Raw genomic sequence first — 21689 nt, forward strand, 5'->3', positions numbered from 1 at the left:
TCATTTTCTTTCTCCTGCTTAAAGAAGCCTCTTCCCAAACCTGTAACCAATTCAAATCCAATTCATCCTTGGAGACCCAGGTGAGGTCCAACTTCTTTAAGGAAGTCTCCTCTGACCATTTTAGCCCACAGATATTCCCCCACACACACAAAACAGGTACCAATCTGTACCATAAAGCATAATCACATACACATTTATACCATTAAATAAATGTTTCCTGTGTATATATTTGATATATTTGATTTTCCAAGGGCAGGAACCATGTCTCACATGTCTTTTAAACCCCTTACTCTTAGTGGGTTAATACTTGTTGAAAAGTGACTGAACCAGTGGGTTTGTTTGTTCGTTTGTTTAGGCTAAGGAAGGATGAGGTAGAAACATGTTGAAATGAAAAAGGCTGAATGAACAGATGGGTGCAAAAGAAGCACTGGTTCAAAATTCGGGGAAAAGCTGTAGAAGAAAGGTGTTCAATTAACACGTTTAACTGATTTGCTGCAAGGTTGGAAAAAGACATAGAAGAGAGATGTCAACTGGAAAAATTTGAAAAATGGCATTTCAGCTTGAGGCAGAAGACAGCAGGAGAAAGATGGGGCTACAAAAGAAATTCTGCTAAAGCCTAGGGATAGGCCAATTGGATAAAGGGGGTTATTGGGATGACATGGGTAGAGATGTGGTTATGCAGGTGAGCGAATCGGTAGGGCGTGGTATGAAGGGTTGGGTAGATGGATAAAATGATCGAGGGTAGTTAGGCAAGTGGGTTAGCTGACTGGGCGCTGAGTGGGTGGATGGGAGACAGGTAAGTGGGTGGGTGGTTAGGTGTTTAGTTGGGAGGGAATAGGTGTGGGGCGTATTATTTAAGATCCGGCCCCTCCCTCACCTTGACCCGGAAGCGGATGAGCGCTAGCCTCACGCAGTGGCTCAGGCAGGCCGGTGGCAGGAACCAGGCCCGTGGAGGAGGGGTGCCCTTGTTGCCCACGTGTCCCACGATCAGTTGCGCTGTCTGCCGCTCGGCCTGGCACCGACGGCCCCACTCGGCCAGCCGGTCCTTGCCCAGGCCCCCGGGGAACATGACCACCAGCTCCAAGCCGTCGCCGCCGGGATAGGCACAAGCCTGACATAGCGCTGACAAGTAGCCCAGCATGGCGTTCCATTGGCCGCCACACACCCAATCCGTCTGGTAGCCGCCATAAAGCCGAGGCAGCGCTGAGCCCGCGTCCACCAGCACCCGGGCCCCGGGCAGCGGAGGGGGCGGCGGCGGCGGCGGCGGCGGCGGCGGGTGCAGCCCGGGGTGCGCCTGGCCGTGATGGTGGAAGTGGTGAGCGGGGTGATGGTGCCGAGTCGGCCCCGCGCCCCCGGAGTAGGCACCCAAGGCAGCGGGCGCGAGCGGCGGTTGCAGAGGCGCGGAGCCCCTGGCGGCGCGTGGAGCCCCGGGCGCTAGGGCTGCCGTAGGCGGCAGCGGGCGATGCTGCTGCTGCTGCTGGCGCGAGACCGTACGCGCGAGTTTGAGGAGGTCCACGGGCACAACAGCCCCGGGACAGCGCTTCTCCAGGAACTCTTGGAAGCCCTGGACGCCCATACTTCGTCGGTGGGCAGACGAGACGGCGGCTGCGCGAGCAGGCTAGGCGGCGATCTGGGCGCGAAGCTGGGGGCGGGCGCGTGCGCACTCCGCGGGGGGCGAGGGGGCGGGCAAAGGATTCCCGAGGGGCGGGGTGAGCTAGCGAAGGAATGAGGGAGGGGTGGGGAGGAGACCACAGACTGGATTTGGGTGGAGAGGAGTGGTGAGGCCGACCGGACTCAGGAGAGGCTGGGAGGATAAAAGCGATGACGGGCTCTCGTCACTTCTCTCTTATCCCTCTTTGGCCGCTCTTCACCGCTTCAAAAGGGGTGAAGCCTCTTACTTCTACCTCCAGGAGCCATGTTACCTCGTCTTCTCTATGGTACACGCTTTCTAGCTGGAGGAGGGGGAGCGGGGCGGGGCATTCTGGGAGTTGTAGTCTCCTCTACGGCCTCGGGATACAGTGTTGGAACAAGATTACCACCCCTGTCAGCTCTTGCATTCACTGGGTCTCAAGGGGCGGAGCGTGATATGCGTTTAGGATTTGCACTGCAACTCTTTGCATCCACCGAGTTGCTTCAGGCTATTTACCGCCTTTCCCAGGAAAAGGAGTTGGGGGGGAGTGATGCATCATGGGAAAGGAAGTAGAGTGGATTAATTGAATTCAGCTAAAGTATGCTAAAATTCCCCAGGAGGAAGAATTTTCCTTTGAGGGGAGGGAATAATGTGCGTAGCTTTTAATGAATGAGAAAGGACACATATGAAACGTAAAAATAATAACCACCATTTCTGTAACAATCCACTTAACTTTTAGCTACTGTAATTCTTTGAGGAAGAGTTCTTGGCCCCAGTTTATGAATGGTGAAAATTGTATAATTTATTTGCCCAAGGCAATGCAGAGACAAAGTGAAATCGAATATCCATTGTACTCAGGAGCTCTTTGGTCAGGGAGATAAGCACCAACACAAATTAAACTACAAGTTGTACCTTTCTGGTACTCACTGAGCTACAATGTCCTATGGTTAGGACCTTTGTTTGCAAACATTGTGAATCGATCTGTCGGGGAGCTCTAGAAAAATAGCGGTAAGGGCTCCAATTCCAGACGTACAGAATCATCTTTTGAAAATCTATTCAATATTTTCAGCATTCTCCTTGTTTGATTCAGATATAGCACCAGTCTTCTGGCTGACTGGCGTTTAGGGCACACTGTTTCAACCGGAGGAGGGTAGAAAACAAGATCTATTCTGTTCTGTAACAGTGCGTAGCAGTCAGATCTGGCTTGGAACTTAATAGAAGGTCGGAGATAATGGCAGGCCAAGTAAGAACGCAAAAGTTTAGAACCCAAGAGTAGTCAAGGTGAATGAAATCTGAGAACAGTGTATTAGGATACAAAAGCTGAAAAATCTTCAAGCTCCATAAAGAAATTTATCATAAAAGACTAGTGGAGATAGAACAAGCCAGATTGGCAAAGAATAAGTAGATGTTGAAGCAATGCACATAAATAACTCCTGTGAAAACAAGCAGCGAAAGGAGGGAATAGTGGCTTGAAGGGATGGTGGATGGAAGGAATAGAGGTTTTCTAGTATAATGGACACCTATTGGATTGTTTACTCAGCCCTCCTTTTCTAGGAATTAACCCTCTCCCCATTTACAGAGTTATAACAAAAACTGTCATGTTAACCATAACCATCGCTGACTGGGTCAAAGGTAGATAACGAATCCAAGGTGGGTCGATCAGAATCTCATTCCCTAGAAATTTGGAATTGGACCAGAGAGATCAGTTTTTCTCTAAGTGTAAAACTTGGAAGCTGTCAGTAGTCAATTTTCCCATCAGAGGGACAAAAGTAAAAGATGCTGGTCTGCAGGAAGAGAAAAAAACGCAGACTCTCAGAGCAGAGATGGGAGATAGGGAGTCTTCATCGTGTTTAAGACCCAGGTTCTAGATCATTCCTCAGGCATTCTTGCCCTTGGTTTCTCTGAGGCAACCTCATATCCTTACTATTTTAAAGATAGAGTTGGGTTAGAAACTACTCATGACCAAAAAATTATTAATTCAAGAACTGGTACCAGAAATGGGGTGTGGCAAATTATAGCCCCTAAACTATGGAACTGGCAGAGATTGGAGATCTCCCATACCGTTAATTGGAAGTTGGCATTCTGTGTTATTTGGCAGCGAAGCAGTTGCTTATTGCTCTTGAGACTCAAAAGCAGAGCAGCCCTTATGCCTATATCAAGACTTTAGCAGTTGCTAATGGTTAGATATTCATGAGCTTTGCTGATTTATTGTCTCATTTTAAATGTTCCACTAATTAGGAAACTGGCATCCAGTTTCCAACGAACTGGAACGAGGTTATCTTTATAAGCCACCATAGTATTCCTTGTTCTCCAACTCCCCCAAATGTGATGATCTCTTCCTCTGTATATGCATTCAGCTGGAATGCAAGGAAGAAAGGGTAAGTGTAACATTCCCAGAGCAGATTGGAAAAGAGAGGCTTCACATCGTTGAACTCAACCTACTGTTTCCTATCCACGCTCTGAACTGGAGACCTTGAGCATAATGCCAGGGAGAAGGAGCCAAGTCTTTAGGTAGAGAGCTAAGAAATAAAAACCCTGCAGCAGGGTGATTATTCCCTTTAGCAAATCTGAAGATTCAAAGAGCATAAGTTGACAAGATTCTTGGCACTTGTTATTAGCATTGTGAGTCCCCTCAAATGAAATTAACAGGCAGTCATATGAGGTTTTGAGGAAGTTGTATCACTAGAAAATCCTATCTAGTGAACAGGGACCATGAGCCAGCAGTGATTCTCAAAGTATGGTCCCTGGACCGGCATATCAGCACCTAGGAACTGTTAGAAATGTAAATTCTGGGGCCTCACCCCAGATCTCCTGAATCAGAAACTCTGGGGGTGGGGCTAGCAATGTGTGGTTTAAATGGTGTCAAAGATAAACAAAGCCTGACATTAGTTAAAGCAGTGAGGACAGATTTTATTCAGTTACTGACAGTAGGGGAAGGAGCAGAGCTCCATTCCCATTTGTGCAGAGGTGACTGAGCATTTTAAAGGGAAAAGGAGGGAGGAGGAGCGAGGAGAGGCTCAAGTAGAGTCAGGGAAGTGAAAAATTACAAAGGGTTGGCCAGTGTAAATGCAGTTAAGCTAGCTGTGTCTGCTAGCTGGCAATTATTTAAGTTAGGATTATATCCTCCCACAGTTACTGGGAGACAGAGGCCCTAGCCTTCCTGATGACTACATTTCAAAGGAATGGTCCTTGAGACACACACTCTGGAGTTGTAGGAGATACGTATACATCTCAACGGGACAGGGGAAGAATTCATAATTTTAAGCCCTTTTTGGTAAATGCTCTAAGAAAGGGAGGTCAGGGGTCTATTGTCAGGTGTCAGCTAGAGCAAGCTATAAATTCTTTTTACAGCCCGAGCTTTTCCAGATGGAAATTGGGTCATCCCAGAGACTCCGACTTAGGAGGCTAGAAGCCAAGTTTGGTCTAGTCTCTTAATGCAGGTGTTTGAATGGAGTGTTTGTGTCGAGAGTTTTTGCAGGTCGCACTAGTTCTCCAGGTGATTCTAATGCACCCTTAACATTTGAGAATCACTGCTCTTCTAGAGCAGGCCCAAGTACAGACTGCTAAAGCAAAAAGAAGCATCAATAAACTGACTCCCATGAGTTTTTCTATACCCGTAATTTATTTCCTTCCTTCCTATCCAGGTGGAAATGGTGCGCACTTGGACCGGTGGCTGATAAAGGTGTGCCCCTCTCCTTTCCTAAAAGGGAACTTAGTGGTTAATCTAAATATTTCTCTACTATTGCATGTTAGATCTATTGGTGGCAGTTAAGTTTATCAGGAAGTGGCAGGATCAAGACGATCCACATTTAGATTGTCACTGAACTAGATGAGGAAGGGGCATGTCCATGCCGTGCCGTTGCTCTGGATACAGTAGTTGCATGTGACTTGCAGTTGTCCATAGATTGTTAGGTGTGGACATTTGTGGGATTGTAGGTATGGGGAAAATGGCATATGTGTTTACGGGGCAGTCAAACGGAGGACCATAGGTAAACGTCTGTTTTGTCTCCCCAGTACCCCTTTTCTACCACTTTCTCTACCTTACCCTCATGGTTGCACCAGGAGCTTATTCTTTATGTACCTTCCCAGAGAATTTGGGATTGAGCTGGAGGAGGAGAGATGAAAAATCCTGGCTGCATTCAAGCACCTGATTTATGTTCCTAAGGCCCATCTGCATTATCCTTGGGTGTTTTGAGACACCACCACCATCTTTATAATAAATCCCTCTTTTTTGTTTAAGCTTGTTCAAATTGGGTTTCTATTACTTACAAACAAGAATCTTAACATATATAGTACAAGAGAAACTTTATGCTAGGCATAGGCCATAGAGAGGGAAGAGATAACAGAGGCCAAAGCCCTGAAAGTAGAAAGGGACAGTAGATGTCACAGAATAGTGGTTAAAGTGTGTGCTTTGGAGCTGAGATCTGGGCTCCAATACCAGTTCAACTCCTTATTTGCTATATAACTAACAAGTTATTTAACCTCTTGAGCCCTTATTGTATCTATGAAATAGGGACTCATTAATTTATTCAGCAGATTTATTTGGTACCTACTACGTGCCAGGAATAACGCTGGGCTAGGAGAAAACAGTTTTCAAGGCAGTCAAGGAGCTTAGAAGGGAGATGGTAATGATACTTACCTCCGAAGCTTTTGAAGATTAAATGGTATATTAAAGTGCTTAGCACAGTAACTGGCACAGTAAGCACCTAATAAATCTTAATTATTAAAATGAAGGGTGGAGAGAAGCATAAAGAAGTTGCATCGAAAATTCATATTGGATTCAATCTTCTGATATCTTCCACCTAAGTAGTAACTAGCTGTTCAGTTTCTGCAAGGGGCCCACTTAGCTTTCTCTATTGCCCAAATCCTTGGGGGCTGTTTGAGAGGCTGTAAGCTTGTATGGTAATAGTAAATAATTCATTAGAAGGTCTAATAAGGCTGCTATATTGCTTGTGTTTCTTGAACCAGCAATAATAGCAGGGAGGTCATTTGATTAGTAAAGGAAACAAGGACTGTGGTTCTCAACCCTAGCTAGGTTAATATATTAATACATCACCTGGGGAGCCTTTTAAAACAATACTAATTATAGGGATGGGGCCCAGACACTAATTATTTTTAGTTTAAATTGTGGTAAAATACATATAACAGAAAAATTACCATCCTAACCATTTTTAAGTATACAGTTCAGTAGTGTTAAGTATATTCACATTGTTGTGCAACTGGGACACTAATTTTTAAAAATACCTCCCCAGGTGATTTTAATATGCAGTCAGGGATGAGAACCTCTGAACTGGAATGGAGAAATCTTACAAATTTGTAACATGCATGTGAACTAGTCTTTTCCAATTCTTCATCTGTTTATCCCAAGGTCCTGCTCCTATTCAGACCATCATCTATGCTGTACTTCATTTCTGTCTTGAGCTCCTGTCTTAAGACCCACTGTCTTTTCCCCAACTCCTACTACTTCAGCTCCTTCTAAATTCTTTAGTCACAGACTTAATTCTGTCATCTAATTCTTTTAATCTAGTGCTCATTAATGATGGCACATTTTAAATGGGTTTTATGGTGTTTTATCCCCCAACTTAAACACTTTCATCTCTGAACCTCACTTTACATCATCTGGCACCACTGGGGCCAATACCCAATCTTTCACCAACAGACCTCACGTTGACTCGCAGGTTGGGTTCAATTTTGTCACATCTCTATGACTGTTTCCTCTTCTCTTTAGTGATATGTAAGGTCCCTTCAGTAGTTGTTACTATTATTTGAGCAGACCTACTATGTGCCAGGCGCAGTGCTAAGCCCTTTATGTTTTTTCATTTAGTCTCAAAATACCACCAGTGAAGCAGTTATCCTTTTTACAGATAAGGAAATTGAAGCTAAAAAGAAGTAATTTTCCAAGTTCACAAAGCTAGAATACAAATTCAGGTCCGCTGGACTCCAAGTGGTATCTGTATCAACTATAATAAGAACCAGGGCCCATTTCCAAACCAGTCTGGTTTCCCAAGTGCAAGTTTATTGTGAAAGTCACTAGAGATGTCTAACAGTAAGCACAATTAGCAAATTTGGGACATATCTCATTTAATACTCACAACCACCTCATTTTACAAATGAGAAAATAGAGGTTTGAGAGGTCTGTGAGTCAAAAAACCTGTGTTTGTTCAACTGTGTACCTTGTATCCTCCCTTTAGGGATCACCTAGGAGAGAACACCTTGGAGTCATTGTCATTAAATCAAGGTAATAGATTTTTAAAAACACTTCACAAATCCTCATCTAATCTTGAATATTTCCGATAGTCCTCTTATTCTTCCTCCAGGGCTGTTTGCATAAACATATGCATGATTCTTCTACCTAAATTATCAAATGAACAAGGGATCTGACCTCATTTGACAGTTTCCCAAGTCACTGTAGTGTGGTAAATGAAAGATGTGCAATGGAGATTTCCAAATGCACTTTTTTCTGAAGGTGGACCATAAACACTGTCAATATGAAAGGAAATACTCCTTAATAAGTTTATGCAAAGGGCACATTTTGAATTCTTGCTTGTACCATAAACATATACTTCTACTCCTGAAATTATAAAACAAGCACTGGACATAACCTCATGAAAGATATATGAAAAGCGTATATACTAATCATAATAATTGAAAACGTAGTCTAAATGTATTTTGATTATTATTATTACAGTACATCTGAGAGTCAGTATGGCCTGAGGTTTTTCCCATGAATTTTGGAGTCAGACCTGGGTTTGGATCCAGGCTTCATCATTTACTAGCTATGGTACCTTGGTAAATTCTTTAATCGCTCTGATTCTCAAATTTTCTCTGTAGAGACAGTAACAGATCTAGCTTATAGGATTGTTTTATGAATTTTATCACAAGCCTAACTAACACAGTAGGTACTCAGTAAATCACAGTGACTCTTCCAATTATGGCTCATTGACAAGTGAGGAGAAGGGGTCCAACTCAGAATTTGTTGGAGCTGTAAATCAAGAGGTAACACACAGCTTAGTTTGTTCAGCCAACATATCTATAGGACTAAAGTTTTTAAATCTGCTAAATTAGATTTGGTAAATGAAGAACCAGTTTAAGCCAGATGATTGCAGTGACTATGATAGCATTTTAATAAGATAACATACTCATTTTAACACAGCCTTTATTTTCTGTTTCAAATCAAAATTTCCAGGAAACAAAAAACAAATGGTTGGGTACAAATGAAATAAAAATCACAGTTTCAAAGAACCAAAATCAGACAACTGCTTAAAGGCAGATCACTTGGTTTACCAAAAAAAAATAATAAAAGTTAATGTCAAGAAGGATTAAAATTAGGTTTAACAACATTCCATATAATGCTACATTCCCCAATTAAGAAAGGAGAGTTCACATATACAACTAAATGTTAAGTGTAGAGAAGTGGCTGAAATTCTGCATACTTCATAGTAAATTAATTATGCATGAAAGTTTATTAATTGCATAAACTTCCTGAGTGGCTCCCATGCTGCACTAGGTCTACATGCTTAATATTCATATCAAACAAATTACAGCTTCAAGTGATTGAGCATGACAGACCTTGAACAACTGTACTTTCCAATCAGTCACTATTTCTGCTGAGGGTATGTTCTGGACCACAAACCTCAATCTGAAATCTCAAATTATAATGGAGAAGAAATGCAACTTAAAAAAAAAAAAACCTGGAAGGATGACAAGCACACAGTTAGGAATTTTATTTTTCACTGGCACTTTTTTTTTCTCAAGAGCCCAGTTTCTCCCCTTCTTGCTTGACTTTTAGCCTTTTTGTTTGAGGTTTTTTTAATTAAAAGAAGACCTTCCAGAATGGAAGCTGTTGGTTTATATAATCTTCCAGCTATCTCAGTTGAAAATAACTTCAGTGTAACCTAGTTACTATCCCCTAACCTAGTTACTAGGCCCCTGCCAATGGTGGCTGTCAAGGTCCCTGACCAATGTTTGTGTTCATCCTTCACATACAAAGACTATTTCCAGGGTGACCTGAAAGCATCTGGCTCCATAAAAATTTCATACTAATTTCACTTCAAAGGATTTTACCAAGTTTGAGTGTCACCATTTTACAGTCTGGATTGTTTGTGGGTGTTTTATTTCAATCCCAGAAATTACATTTACCAAATCAATGACCTTTCCTATGCCCCGCTCCCTTACTGGTTCATCTTCTAAAGGGGAAAAAAACAAGTCCCCAGTAAACTACAGGATAAAAAATGAACAATCTATTCTAGAAAATGGCCTGCACACCACCTCAAATATCTCAAGATTCTTCTAAACCAAACAGAAGATTAAATAACTGAATCCCAAACTGATGGCAAGTATACCTCAGGAATGTACTTGTACATGAAGCCTGAAATACAGTATTTACTAACATTAAACGTGCTGTAGTGTTACACATAGTAAACACGTGAAACAAATAACATGTGGTTTACAAACATTTGCTCAGTTTTCTGGAAAAAACAGAGAATGCATCATTTTCATCACTCAGAGAAGACAGCAAGGAAGAAAGTCAATGCCTCCAATAAACTTTAGAGATTGGATAAACAGTTATGACTAACTACAATTCAACTAAAAGCATATGGCCATTTTAAGGTAATAAAATATCACTGCAAATACCTAGCAGTATGCTAATATGCTGAATGACAGGCCACTGCTGTAAGACTTGTCAAATATTTCATTGTGATAGTTAAAGCAGTTTCAGCCCATAGCCCTTTAGGCACACAGACAAGAAACGCATCTCTAATAAAAGATGCGAAGTTACAGGCACCAGACTGTCTAATTTAGGTACTTTCTTACCATTTGTTTATTTTACAACTAACTTCTACAACTAAGTCCTATATTGCCACCAGCTGGATTTATTTCTCTGTTCTCCATCCCTAAATCCCCAAAGCTTATTTCACAGAAGCATGTGGCTCTCGTCACTTAAACATAGATTGGTGCCAGAGTGATGGTCCCTCTCATTTCAAACTCATAGTTAGCAGGCCAGATTTATAACCTGAAAGAATACTGAGAATCAAGGCAAAAAAGCAAGTTTCACAGGCAGTGTTTACATGTGTACCCCAAAACAGCACTGAAAAAGAGGTAGATAAACAAATGTAATTGGACTAGAATTAAATCTGCGGTTCTAAAATGATACATCCCATCATACTGTACATAACACTCCACACTCAATCCAAAAATCACAGCAGAAAAGTGCCTTTTATACTTTCACAGATAATTTTGCTGTCAAACCATTAGAATTCATGCTTGATATAAAACTGGCAAGAAAAAGATGAAAAACGAAATGGATATTTGTTATACTACAGCAAATTGCCTTAGAGATTCAAGACTGCTACAAATATACATAGGGTTATTTTCATTAGATTTACACCAATACTGGTTTCATATTCTTACGATGTTACACCCAACTTCACAAACATAGCAGCAGGTAATTCATGATGAAATGCTCACATTGCCACATATGGAGATACAGTACTATTCATCAGACTTGCACTTTGAGAAGTAAACATGGTGGTTGGACACACAGACTACCCCCAAATAAACTTTACAAGCGGGATGGTTTAGTATAACCTTTTTTTCTTCTACAAGAAGGAAAATGGAAAGGACAGGTTTGTGTGTGTTTGTTGGAAATGGGGAGAAGGCCCTTGTTACATAGTAGGCTCTTTGTTAAGTAAGAAGGGAATTTCTGAGCTTTACCTCAAGAGTTAATTATTTCTGGGGGGGAAGTAACCTCAGCAAGGATGAAAACAGCACTATCATATGATTTAGCAAAATTATGAAATAATGCAAAACCCCTAGATAGAAAACTAGCTAATATTTACAGTCAAAGTGACTGTAATCGGAATCAAACATTTAAGTAATGGGAAAAAAAATAACTTAAAAACCCACAGTGATGTGAATAACACTGTTTTCTTCATTTCTGCACAAACTCACTTTTTTCTGTATTTTTAAACTTATACACGTTACATATACATCATGTATACATAACATATGTTAACCCAACTACTGCAGTCAGCATGGGGACAGCAGTACACTACTCACCATCTTCAAACGTTAGAAGACTACTTTTCTTTCCAGCAAAAAATCTGAAAAGATTCTAAATATTACAAGGCACTGCAAAATTCTGCAGGCAAAAGAATGATGAATTATACATAAAACAGAGGTGGTGGCAAAATGTGGGACATATGATGTAGAGCAGCCATTAATAAATGTAATTGTGCATGTCATCCATGGAGCTTTTTTCATCCTGGGGCATACTGTTTAAAAGGATTGCAACTCGAGAAGAAGGGATCATAAAACCTGCAGTATTTTCACTTTATAGGTTGTAAGTCTCAATGTAATCACACAAAGCCGACTCTAATAATGAAACACAAGCAGTTTTAAAGAATTACGGATTTTAGGCACATTGTTTTTGTACACATGGAAAACTGCAATGCAAGAATTTGCATTACACTAATGTCCTAAAACCACTTCAACTTGCAAACCAATACTGTAGAAGAAATTTGAAGAATCTGTACATAAGTTTTAGAAAGACTCATCCAAACCAGAGTATGTTTTATGAAAAGAAAACTGTGGCTCTTATCAACAGCAATTCTCAAAATGCTGCCCTAGATGCCCCCAAATGATAGCAACAGAATCTTCATGATGCTGAGTGTGATCCTCAGGTAAGTAACATAACACACATTTTTTTTTTTGAAAAAGGGTACTGAATGTCACAAAGTAGACTGTGCAAAAAAAAGTACACCCATTAAGTTTTCCTCATTACCTGGCAAGATCATGGGGTAAAATTTTTAAAGGAAAATCTGTCAACAGAAATGTTGGGTGATCATCTGGAATGTTGACCAGTAGACAGAACTCGTTATTAGGTAAATGTGTACTAGAAATGACCTTGAAATCTTCAGAGCGAAAACTAAGTATTTTAAACATCTTTATATGTGGTAGTCGATAAATACCATTTTAGAATTCTATTTGGGTTTCACAGACTGAGCATTAGGTAACTCTGTGACCAGCCTTTTAAGATTATTACAGTTAACCTTCTTGAAAACCAAAAGTGTATATTTTGACATTGCCTCCCCTCCTCCTAAAACTGGATAAAACCCAGTAAAGTGCAACTTGACAGTGATCTCTCTCAGATTCTAAAGAGGCTGCCAAAATCATCTGAGATCTAAAATCATCTAAGATGCTAGATACTAACAAGAAAACTATAACAACTGAAAAAAAGGTAATCAAAAAAAAACAAAGCTAAGGGCAACTTAAATAGTATCGTTTGAGGGTCTACTATCTACTGCAGGACAGTGTATACCCCACATCTCTTAGAACCCTGTAAAGCCAGTGTTTCATGTGTAAGTCTCAAACCTACAAAACCTACTGTGTCAAGTAAATTTCACTTCAGAAGAATGGACTAATAGAGGTGTAACTTGAATCCTCTTTGTTAGGAACACAAAGATTCCCCCCAAATGAGATTCGTATCAGCTGCAATACATCCCTTGCAAAAGAATGCAAGCCAAACCAATGCCTCTCAGATGCTCAAAAACAATGTAGTGTGCACATGAGAAACAAAGAGATAGCTGCTTTGAATTACTATGGAAATCCTAAAGCAGCTACAGTATCTGCAGAATCAAGGAACTGTTACAGTTCTGTTTTTTCCTTTCTCTCCGCCTCACCTAAAACAAGGCTTCACTCCTACTGCTGTGACGACGGGAAGAAAATCACATTAAAAAGGGCTCATGTTCTATATTGGTTGACAAAGTTATTCTAATTTTATACACCAAAACATTTCCTGCAGCAAGTTACCCTGCCTTCTGCGAAAGGTAAACCTAAGATAAACATGTGAAGAATCCCATAAGACTCCAGCTGTTGGAGGGTCTCACTTTGCCCATGTTAGGGAAATATAAATAGTTTTTATACCTTTTAAAGAAAAGTATCATCCAGCTGCAGAGAGCAGCAATAATGGAAAGTGTCCTGGAAATGGAAATGCTCAAGCTGAGCTTATTAAAGCATTCTGAACAGTATTTTTAAAAAATCAAGTATCAAAGAGGATAGGATTTGAAGTGAAAAAACATTTCTGTGTGCAGTGTTCTATGTACAAACTGCACAGTTCTACAGGATGATGAGCTATATCAAATACTACATTGGAACAAAAAAATATATAGTGGAAAGTAAACTCAAAACGAAGGAAAATATGGCAGAACCAAAGAAGAAGAAAGTTTAATATCTTAGGTGTCCTGAAAATTAATTCTGAAAAATATCTCCTTTTTCTTCATCTTCTACTCTGATTCACTTGGGACCAGGAGGGATCGTGGATGGATTCTGCACTGATGAAGCTGGAAATGCCTGCAAATTCATCCCCGGCTGGAACGGTCCCCCAGATTGGGTAGGAATTACTACAGACTGTTGTGGTGTTCCTGAAATTCCTACCCACTGTACTGGATACCCTGGCCCCCCCACAGCATTATATTGACAAACATGGGGTATTCCATATGATGATAATGGGCCAGGAAATGAAGGGCGTGAAAGTCCTTGTGGCAAGGAGGTTGGGACAGCTCCACGGATTTGGGACAGAGAAGAAATCCATGTTGATGTGTAGCCCATAGTAGATGGAGTATTCTAACAAAAAATAAAAACAAAAGATCAGTTTATTTGGTAGATACTTTTACCCATCTGTATTCTTTTTGGCTTACTACTCTCCCATTATTATTCTGAGTGTCTACCATTTTTGGAGTAACTTTCTGTGTGCTAAGCATAGTTACATACCTTATTTCATTTCATCTTCGTAACTGCCCTGCAAGGCAGGCATTTTTAGATGAGGAAACAGAAGCTCAAAATTGATAACACCCATCACCACTTAGCAAGTTAATAGTAAGGTGAGGATTTGAACACAGTTCCAGCTAACTCCAAGAGCCCTGCTAAGTTTCTGTTCACAGTTTAGTGTCTCCTTTCCTCATGCTTGCACTACTCTTCTATTTTTACTTCCTTCTGCCAGTCCCAGGCAGTCTCTCATTCAGGGCCACAGACAACAGTAGTCCATTTTACTACATAATTCTTTGGAGAAAGAGGAGCATGATTTAGAGTGGCATAGGGGAAAGCCTGGCATATAGTAGGTGCTCAATAAATGTCACCTCCCTACCTCCTCCTACTCACTATTTAAAGTCTGACATTTCTGTTCTATTTTTGGAAATTTAAACTCAAGACAATTATGTTTTGGGCAGTACTGAGAAAACATATTCCTGCCTGACTCTTCTTATTATATCGTATTGTGATTATGTGTATGTATAGAGATTACTGAAATCTTATGCACATGGGAATAATAAGTCTAAATGGAAGTAAATAATTCTTACTTAAAGGAGAGCTTGGTATCAGTCCCAAATTCTTAGTTCTTCTAAATTGATGGTCAAGCTAAAATGCTTTCAACTAAAGTTTCAAACTACAGTTAAGATAAAGGTTTTTGACTCAAGAATGAATGACAAGATCTCTTGAGGTGAAAAGAAAAACATTTAAAGTCCAGCAATCCCTTTTTCATATTTTTTTTCTGTATTTTTGTTCTGTTAAAGTAAAACTAAATACTTCTGATTTTAAAATAGCACATATAGTATGATCACATTTTTGTAAAGCTATTTCTATGTATTCATATACAGACATAGAAAGATATCTGAAATGATGTTTATCTAAAGTTAGTGACAATTATTTCTGGGTGGTAGGATTTGAAGGTGGTATTTTAAAATTTTGTACTTTTCTGCATTGATTAAATTCTATAACAAACATTATTATTTACAAACAGTAACAATGTGATTTTTATTTAAAAAAAATAAAAATTGGAGATGACATGTTATACTTAATCTTCTCTTGGATATTTAAAAGGCATCTCAGATTCAAATGACCAAAACCAAACGTATGATCTTTCTTCTACCAAAACACACTGCCTGCTCATGTTCCCCTTCTTGATGATTGGTATGCTGGAATGATAGCCAGTTATACCAGCCAGAAACCTTGCCTTGACACCTCCCCTCTGCCAAACATCAGTTCCATCACTAAATCTGGTCCATTTTATCTCTTAAACATTTTTTGTAATCTGTTCACTTCTCTTCAGCTTCTCTCTCTCTTTTTTTAAATTGAAGTATAGTTATTTAAAAAGTTGTTCAACTTCTCTTTATCGGGCCTACTGTGACTAACTCTTAATTGGTCTACAAACATCTACCCTTATCTTCAATAATCTTTCTTCTTGCTTCAAGCCAGAGTGATCTTTTCAAAAAGCAAATCTGATCATGTCAACCCTAGGGCTTCAATGGCTATCCATCTGTCTTAAAATAAAGACAAAGTTCCTTGTCATCACCACTTTTAAGACTCTCCTTAGATTCACTGTGCACCAACTCCTCTCTGCTCTCTTCACTTCAGCCAAATGGGCCTACTTTCAGTCCTTTCATTCTCTGTTTCCCCATACAGGGGTTTTGCATATGCTGTTCTTTCTGCTTAGAATCATATTCCCTCCCCTTTTCACCTAGTTAACACTTACTCATCCTGCAGATCTCTGCTCAATCATCACTTTCTCAGGGAAGCTTTTCTTGACTTCCCTTTACTAGGTCAAATTTCCCTTACTGTATGGTATCCTATATCTCTCCTTTGTAGTCCTTATTACAGCTGCAATTTTATGTTTATTTATACAAGTCTGTTCATATCTAACTGTCCCACCAGCATATAAGTCCCATGAGAACAGGGAACATACGTGTTTTTGCTGATCAAACCCAGTGCCTAGCAGAGGGCTTGGCACATAATTGTGACAAAATTTTCTAAGGCACAGAACAGTAACATGCAAGAACATTAGATAGTGAGATGGGCTCTCCACACAAAGATATAATCAACTGAACCTAAAAATACAAAAATAGTTACCATATATAGGATACTACTATGTGCTAGGCACTTTATAGATGTTACCTCATTTAATCCTCACAGCAATCCTGCAAAGCAGGAAGGTATTATCCCTGTTTTAAAGACATGAAAACTGACACACAAGTGACTTGTCTAAAGTCACACAACTAGTAAATGACTGAGCTGACGCTGGAACCCCAGTCCGTATAAAGACCTTCACCACTTTTATTCGTACTCCATTTTCTACTCACTCTTCTTCCAAACATCCCTCATTATACCGCAATAAACCACCCTCCAACTCATCAACAAAGGCCTCCATTCACATAGTGCTCAGAGGATCTCTCACTGGCAGCACAAACACATTTATGCCTTAAAATTTGCCTCTAAAGGCTGCCAATTTTTACACTGGTGATACTATCTGTGTATAAATCGGTGCCAGGAATAATATAAATACACAGAGCCCTTAAGCAGATACACTGCTTACTAGTTTGGAAAATCTAGGCTTTTGAAAAATTTTATTCAATGTTAACACTAAATGAATTTTCAGACTCTTTACCAAACTACATGCAATGACTATATATACACACACATATATGTACACAAACATAACACACACACACACTCAGATATATCTCTTTCAATTATATGGGTTCAGATTCTAAGCCCTGATTCACATTTTAATAGATTTACTCACTTTGAAAAAATGATACTTTAAAAATTCAAATACAGAAAAGTACAAAGTAAAATAAGGCCCCAATTCCACCATCCAGCATATTTTAATGGCTTTTCCTATTTCTATACATATATACATGTATCTTATATAATTTTACATAAATACTATATATACTATTCTGTGAACCTGTCTTCTTCCCACTCCAGAATGCATTGTGGAGCAACTAAGCCCGTGCACCACAACTACTTTCTACATTTCAATTGCTTGTACACCTGACTAAGGCCATATGCAATTAAGTAGACATCTCGTCCATAAACTTAAGACATCTTTTATAATATTCTAGTTTAAATATCTTTAAAATTCTTTTTCATACTGAATACGTAAGATAACTTATTGGCTCTGAGAATACCGATGTACAATTAACATAACTTTTCCTCAAAACCCAAATTCTTCTTGCACCACAAGATTGAATTAACCCTCACCCCAGATGCTTTCTTTTTTGATACTTGATGTTTTTTTTTTTCTTCAGGTATAATAGCCTAAAACAAGGGTCAGCAATCTACAGCCTGCCACCTCTTTTTGCAAATCAAGTTTTAATGGAACAAAGCCATGCCCACTTGTTTATGTATTGTCTATGGCTGTGTTGATTAGTTACAACCACATGGCTTGAAAATATTTACTAACTGGCCCCTTCCCAGAAATAGTTTGCTGGCCCCTGGCCTAAAACATAATTTGCTCAAAGACATAATGAATCTAGACAAGGATAAAAGTCTCTATGTTGTCAAATCACACCACTCTATCATAGTGACTATAACTATAGGCCTAAGTGAATCAATTTTTATGGTTTTAGTTCTCATAAATAAAGACGGTCAGGTATAAACAACTTACTTCATATACTTTGTTCCAGTTGTCTGTTTCTAGTTTCTGTTGACTCTGTTTAAGTTGGTTTAAACTTGGCTTAATAAGAGAATTTCCTACTGTTTCCTTTGTCCAGTCATCCACCAGTTTGTGTAAGTCATCTGTGAACATCCCTTTTTTACTAGCTGGAGATTGCTGGCATGATGCTGCACTACTTTCCACACACAGTGGATCTATAAGAAGGAAAAAAAACAGAGAAACCAGGAAAAGGAATTAAAACTGATAAACAAATACTCTTTTTCGGCCAGTAATGCAGAACTACATATTGGGTATAGATAGGGTAGCCAGACATTCTAGTTCTGGCTTAAAGCTATGGTCCTTGTGTAATTACTAACAGTATCCCTTTCACTCTCAAAAGTTTCTTCTTGTTTGGATGGCAAATTATATGGTCACCTTAGGTATAAGTCAAATATAATAAATAGTATCTCAAAAATATTAGTATCAACTCTAATCTTATCATCAGGTTCCTCAGACAGATACTTAGAAGAGTTAAAAAACAATGACAGAATGTTAAAAATGGAAAGAACCTTAGAAGTCCAATCTAAAACCACTTGTTTTATAATGGGGAAATGAGGCCAAGAAAAAGTAAATTGACATGCCTGAGTTCCTTTTTTTAAAAAATAAATTTATTTATTTGTTTTTATTTTTGGCTGTGTTGGGTCTTCGTTGCTGTGCGTGGGCTTTCTCTAGTTGCGGCGAGCGGGGGCTACTCTTCGTTGTGGTGCGCAGGCTTTTCATCGCGGTGGCTTCTCTTGGTGCGGAGCACGGGCTCCAGGTGTGCGGGCTTCAGTAGTTGTGGCATGCGGGCTCAGTAGTTGTGGCCCATGGGCTCTAGAGTTCAGGCTCAGTAGTTGTGGTGCACGGGCTTAGTTGCTCCGTGGCATGTGGGATCTTCCCAGACCAGGGATCGAACCCGTGTCCCCTGCATTGGCAGGCGGATTCTTTTTTTTTTTTTTAACATCTTTATTGGAGTATAATTGCTTTACAATGGTGTGTTAGTTTCTGCTGTATAACAAAGTGAGTCAGCTATACTTATACATATAGCCCCATATCCCCTCCCTCTTGCGTCTCCCTCCCACCCTCCCTATCCCACCCCTCTAGGTGGTCACAAAGCACCGAGCTGATCTCCCTATGCTATGTGGCTGCTTCCCACTAGCTATTTTACATTTGGTAGTGTATATATGTCCATGCCACTCTCTCACTTCATCCCAGCTTACCTTTCCCCCTCCCCGTGTCCTCAAGTCCATTCTCAACGTCTGCATCTTTATTCCTGCCCTGCCCCTAGGTTCTTCAGAACCATTTTAAAAATTTTTTTAGATTCCATATATATGTGTTAGCATACGGTATTTGTTTTTCTCTTTCTGACTTACTTCACTCTGTATGACAGACTCTAGGTCCATCCACCTCACTACAAATAACTCAATTTCGTTTCCTTTTATGGCTGAGTAATATTCCATTGTGCATATGGGCCACATCTTCTTTATCCATTCATCTGTCAATGGACACGTAGGTTGCTTCCATGTCCTGGCTATTGTAAATAGTGCTGCAATGAACATTGGGGTAACATGACTCTTTTTTTTTTTTTTAACTTTTGGGTTTATTTATTTATTTATTTATGGCTGTGTTGAGTCTTCGTTTCTGTGTGAGGGCTTTCTCTAGTTGCGGCAAGTGGGGGCCACTCTTCATCGCGGTGCACAGGCCTCTCATTATCACGGCCTCTCTTGTTGCGGAGCACAGGCTCCAGACGCGTAGGCTCAGCAAATTGTGGCCCACGGGCCTAGTTGCTCCGCGGCATGTGGGACCCTCCCAGACCAGGGCTCGAACCCGTGTCCCCTGCATTGGCAGGCAGATTCCCAACCACTGCGCCACCAGGGAAGCCCAACATGACTCTTTTTCAATTACAGTTTTCTCAGGGTATATGCCCAGTAGTGGGATCGCTGGGTCATATGGTGGTTCTATTTTTAGTTTTTTAAGGAACCTCCGTACTGTTCTCCATAGTGGCTGTATCAATTTATATTCCCACCAACAGTGCAAGAGGGTTCCCTTTTCTCCACACCCTCTCCAGCATTTATTGTTTGTAGATTTTTTGATGATGGCCATTCTGACCGGTGTGAGGTGATACCTCACTGCAGTTTTGATTTGCATTTCTCTAATGATTAATGATGTTGAGCATTCTTTCATGTGTTTGTTGGCAATCTGTATATCTTCTTTGGAGAAATGTCTATTTAGGTCTTCTGCCCATTTTTGGATTGGGTTGTTTGTTTTTTTAATATTGAGCTACATGAGCTGCTTACATATTTTGGAGATTAATCCTTTGTCAGTGGCTTCATTTGCAAATATTTTCTCCCATTCTAAGGGTTGTCTTTTTGTCTTGTTTATAGTTTCCTTTGCTGTGCAAAAGCTTTTAAGTTTCATTAGGTCCCATTTATTTATTTTTGTTTTTATTTCCATTTCTCTAGGAAGTGGGTCAAAAAGGATCTTGCTGTGATTTATGTCATAGAGTGTTCTGCCTATGTTTTCCTCTAAGAGTTTGATAGTGTCTGGCCTTACATTTAGGTCTTTAATCCATTTTGAGTTTATTTTTGTGTATGGTGTTAGGGAGTATTCTAATTTCATTCTTTTACATGTAGCTGTCCAGTTTTCCCAGCACCACTTATTGAAGAGGCTGTCTTTTCTCCATTGTATATTCTTGCCTCCTTTATGAAAGATAAGGTGACCATATGTGCGTGGGTTTATCTCTGGGCTTTCTGTCATGTTCCATTGATCTATATTTCTGTTTTTGTGCCAGTACCATACTGTCTTGATTACTGTAGCTTTGTATTATAGTCTGAAGTCAGGGAGCCTGATCCCTCCAGCTCCATTTTTCTTTCTCAAGATTGCCTTGGCTATTCAGGGTCTTTTGTGTTTCCATACAAATTGTGATATTTTTCGTTCTAGTTCTGTGAAAAATGCCATTGGTAGTTTGATAGGGATTGCACTGAATCTGTAGATTGGCAGGCGGATTCTTAACTACTGTGCCACCATGGAAGCCCCATGCCTGAGTTCTTGCAATTAGATACCAGCGGAGCCAGGCCCAGAATTCTAAAGCCTAGACAAGAACTCTTTCTTTTAATATACCATACTGACTTTCAACAATCTTCAGAAAACTAGAATCTCATTTAATTTTTTGTTTACCAATATTTCTGTTTATTATTGATAAAAAGAATGTCTATCTAGAATAGCAGAAATAAGAAGGCAGATGGTTTTGTTAGCCTCATGAGTTCTGGAGCACAAGATGTCCAAATAGATGAAAGAAATCAATTACAGATGTCTTCATCAGTGAAAAGTTTCCTAATCTGAACATCACACTGTCTTTAAATTATTTAGTACTATTACACAGGCTAACTAAATCATTCTCATAGAAAAGATTCATAAAGTTCCTCTGACTGATTTACAAGTCAAAACTTACAGAGTGGGTCTAAAACGAATTTTAGTAAATGCAGTTGTGAAATTTAAGCACAGTAACACTTCCACAGATGTAATTAAATAAACGTGAAAATATCTTGTACAATTGTTATGGTACTTTTTTTTAATTGTGAAAAACGATAA

General features: G+C 39.9%; 2 protein-coding genes and 1 long non-coding RNA gene across 8 annotated transcripts in view; 1 reads left to right on the forward strand and 2 right to left on the reverse strand.

Annotated features, from left to right (window-relative positions):
• FAM120C (family with sequence similarity 120 member C) overlaps positions 1-1595 on the reverse strand; it is a 162820-nt gene extending 161225 nt beyond the window's left edge. For all 6 annotated transcript variants that reach the window (XM_061179463.1, XM_061179462.1, XM_061179461.1 and 3 more), the window contains exon 1: positions 878-1595. In XM_061179463.1, coding sequence (XP_061035446.1) covers positions 878-1576 — 699 coding nt within the window. In that variant the 5' untranslated portion in view covers positions 1577-1595. The remainder of the gene's footprint in view (positions 1-877) is intronic.
• Positions 894-14232, forward strand: LOC133082721 (uncharacterized). The gene is made up of 4 exons (XR_009698981.1): positions 894-1315; positions 5275-5312; positions 7822-7868; positions 13939-14232. It is a non-coding gene; the product is annotated as an uncharacterized LOC133082721 (long non-coding RNA).
• Positions 13876-21689, reverse strand: part of WNK3 (WNK lysine deficient protein kinase 3) — a 136098-nt gene continuing 128284 nt past the window's right edge. The window contains exons 22-23 of the mRNA XM_061179460.1: positions 18072-18274; positions 13876-14254 (exon numbers count right to left, since the gene is read on the reverse strand). Coding sequence (XP_061035443.1) covers positions 13925-14254; positions 18072-18274 — 533 coding nt within the window. The 3' untranslated portion in view covers positions 13876-13924. The remainder of the gene's footprint in view (positions 14255-18071; positions 18275-21689) is intronic.

This window comes from Eubalaena glacialis, chromosome X (assembly GCF_028564815.1).
Source record: "Eubalaena glacialis isolate mEubGla1 chromosome X, mEubGla1.1.hap2.+ XY, whole genome shotgun sequence".
Classification (NCBI taxonomy): Eukaryota; Metazoa; Chordata; class Mammalia; order Artiodactyla; family Balaenidae; genus Eubalaena; species Eubalaena glacialis.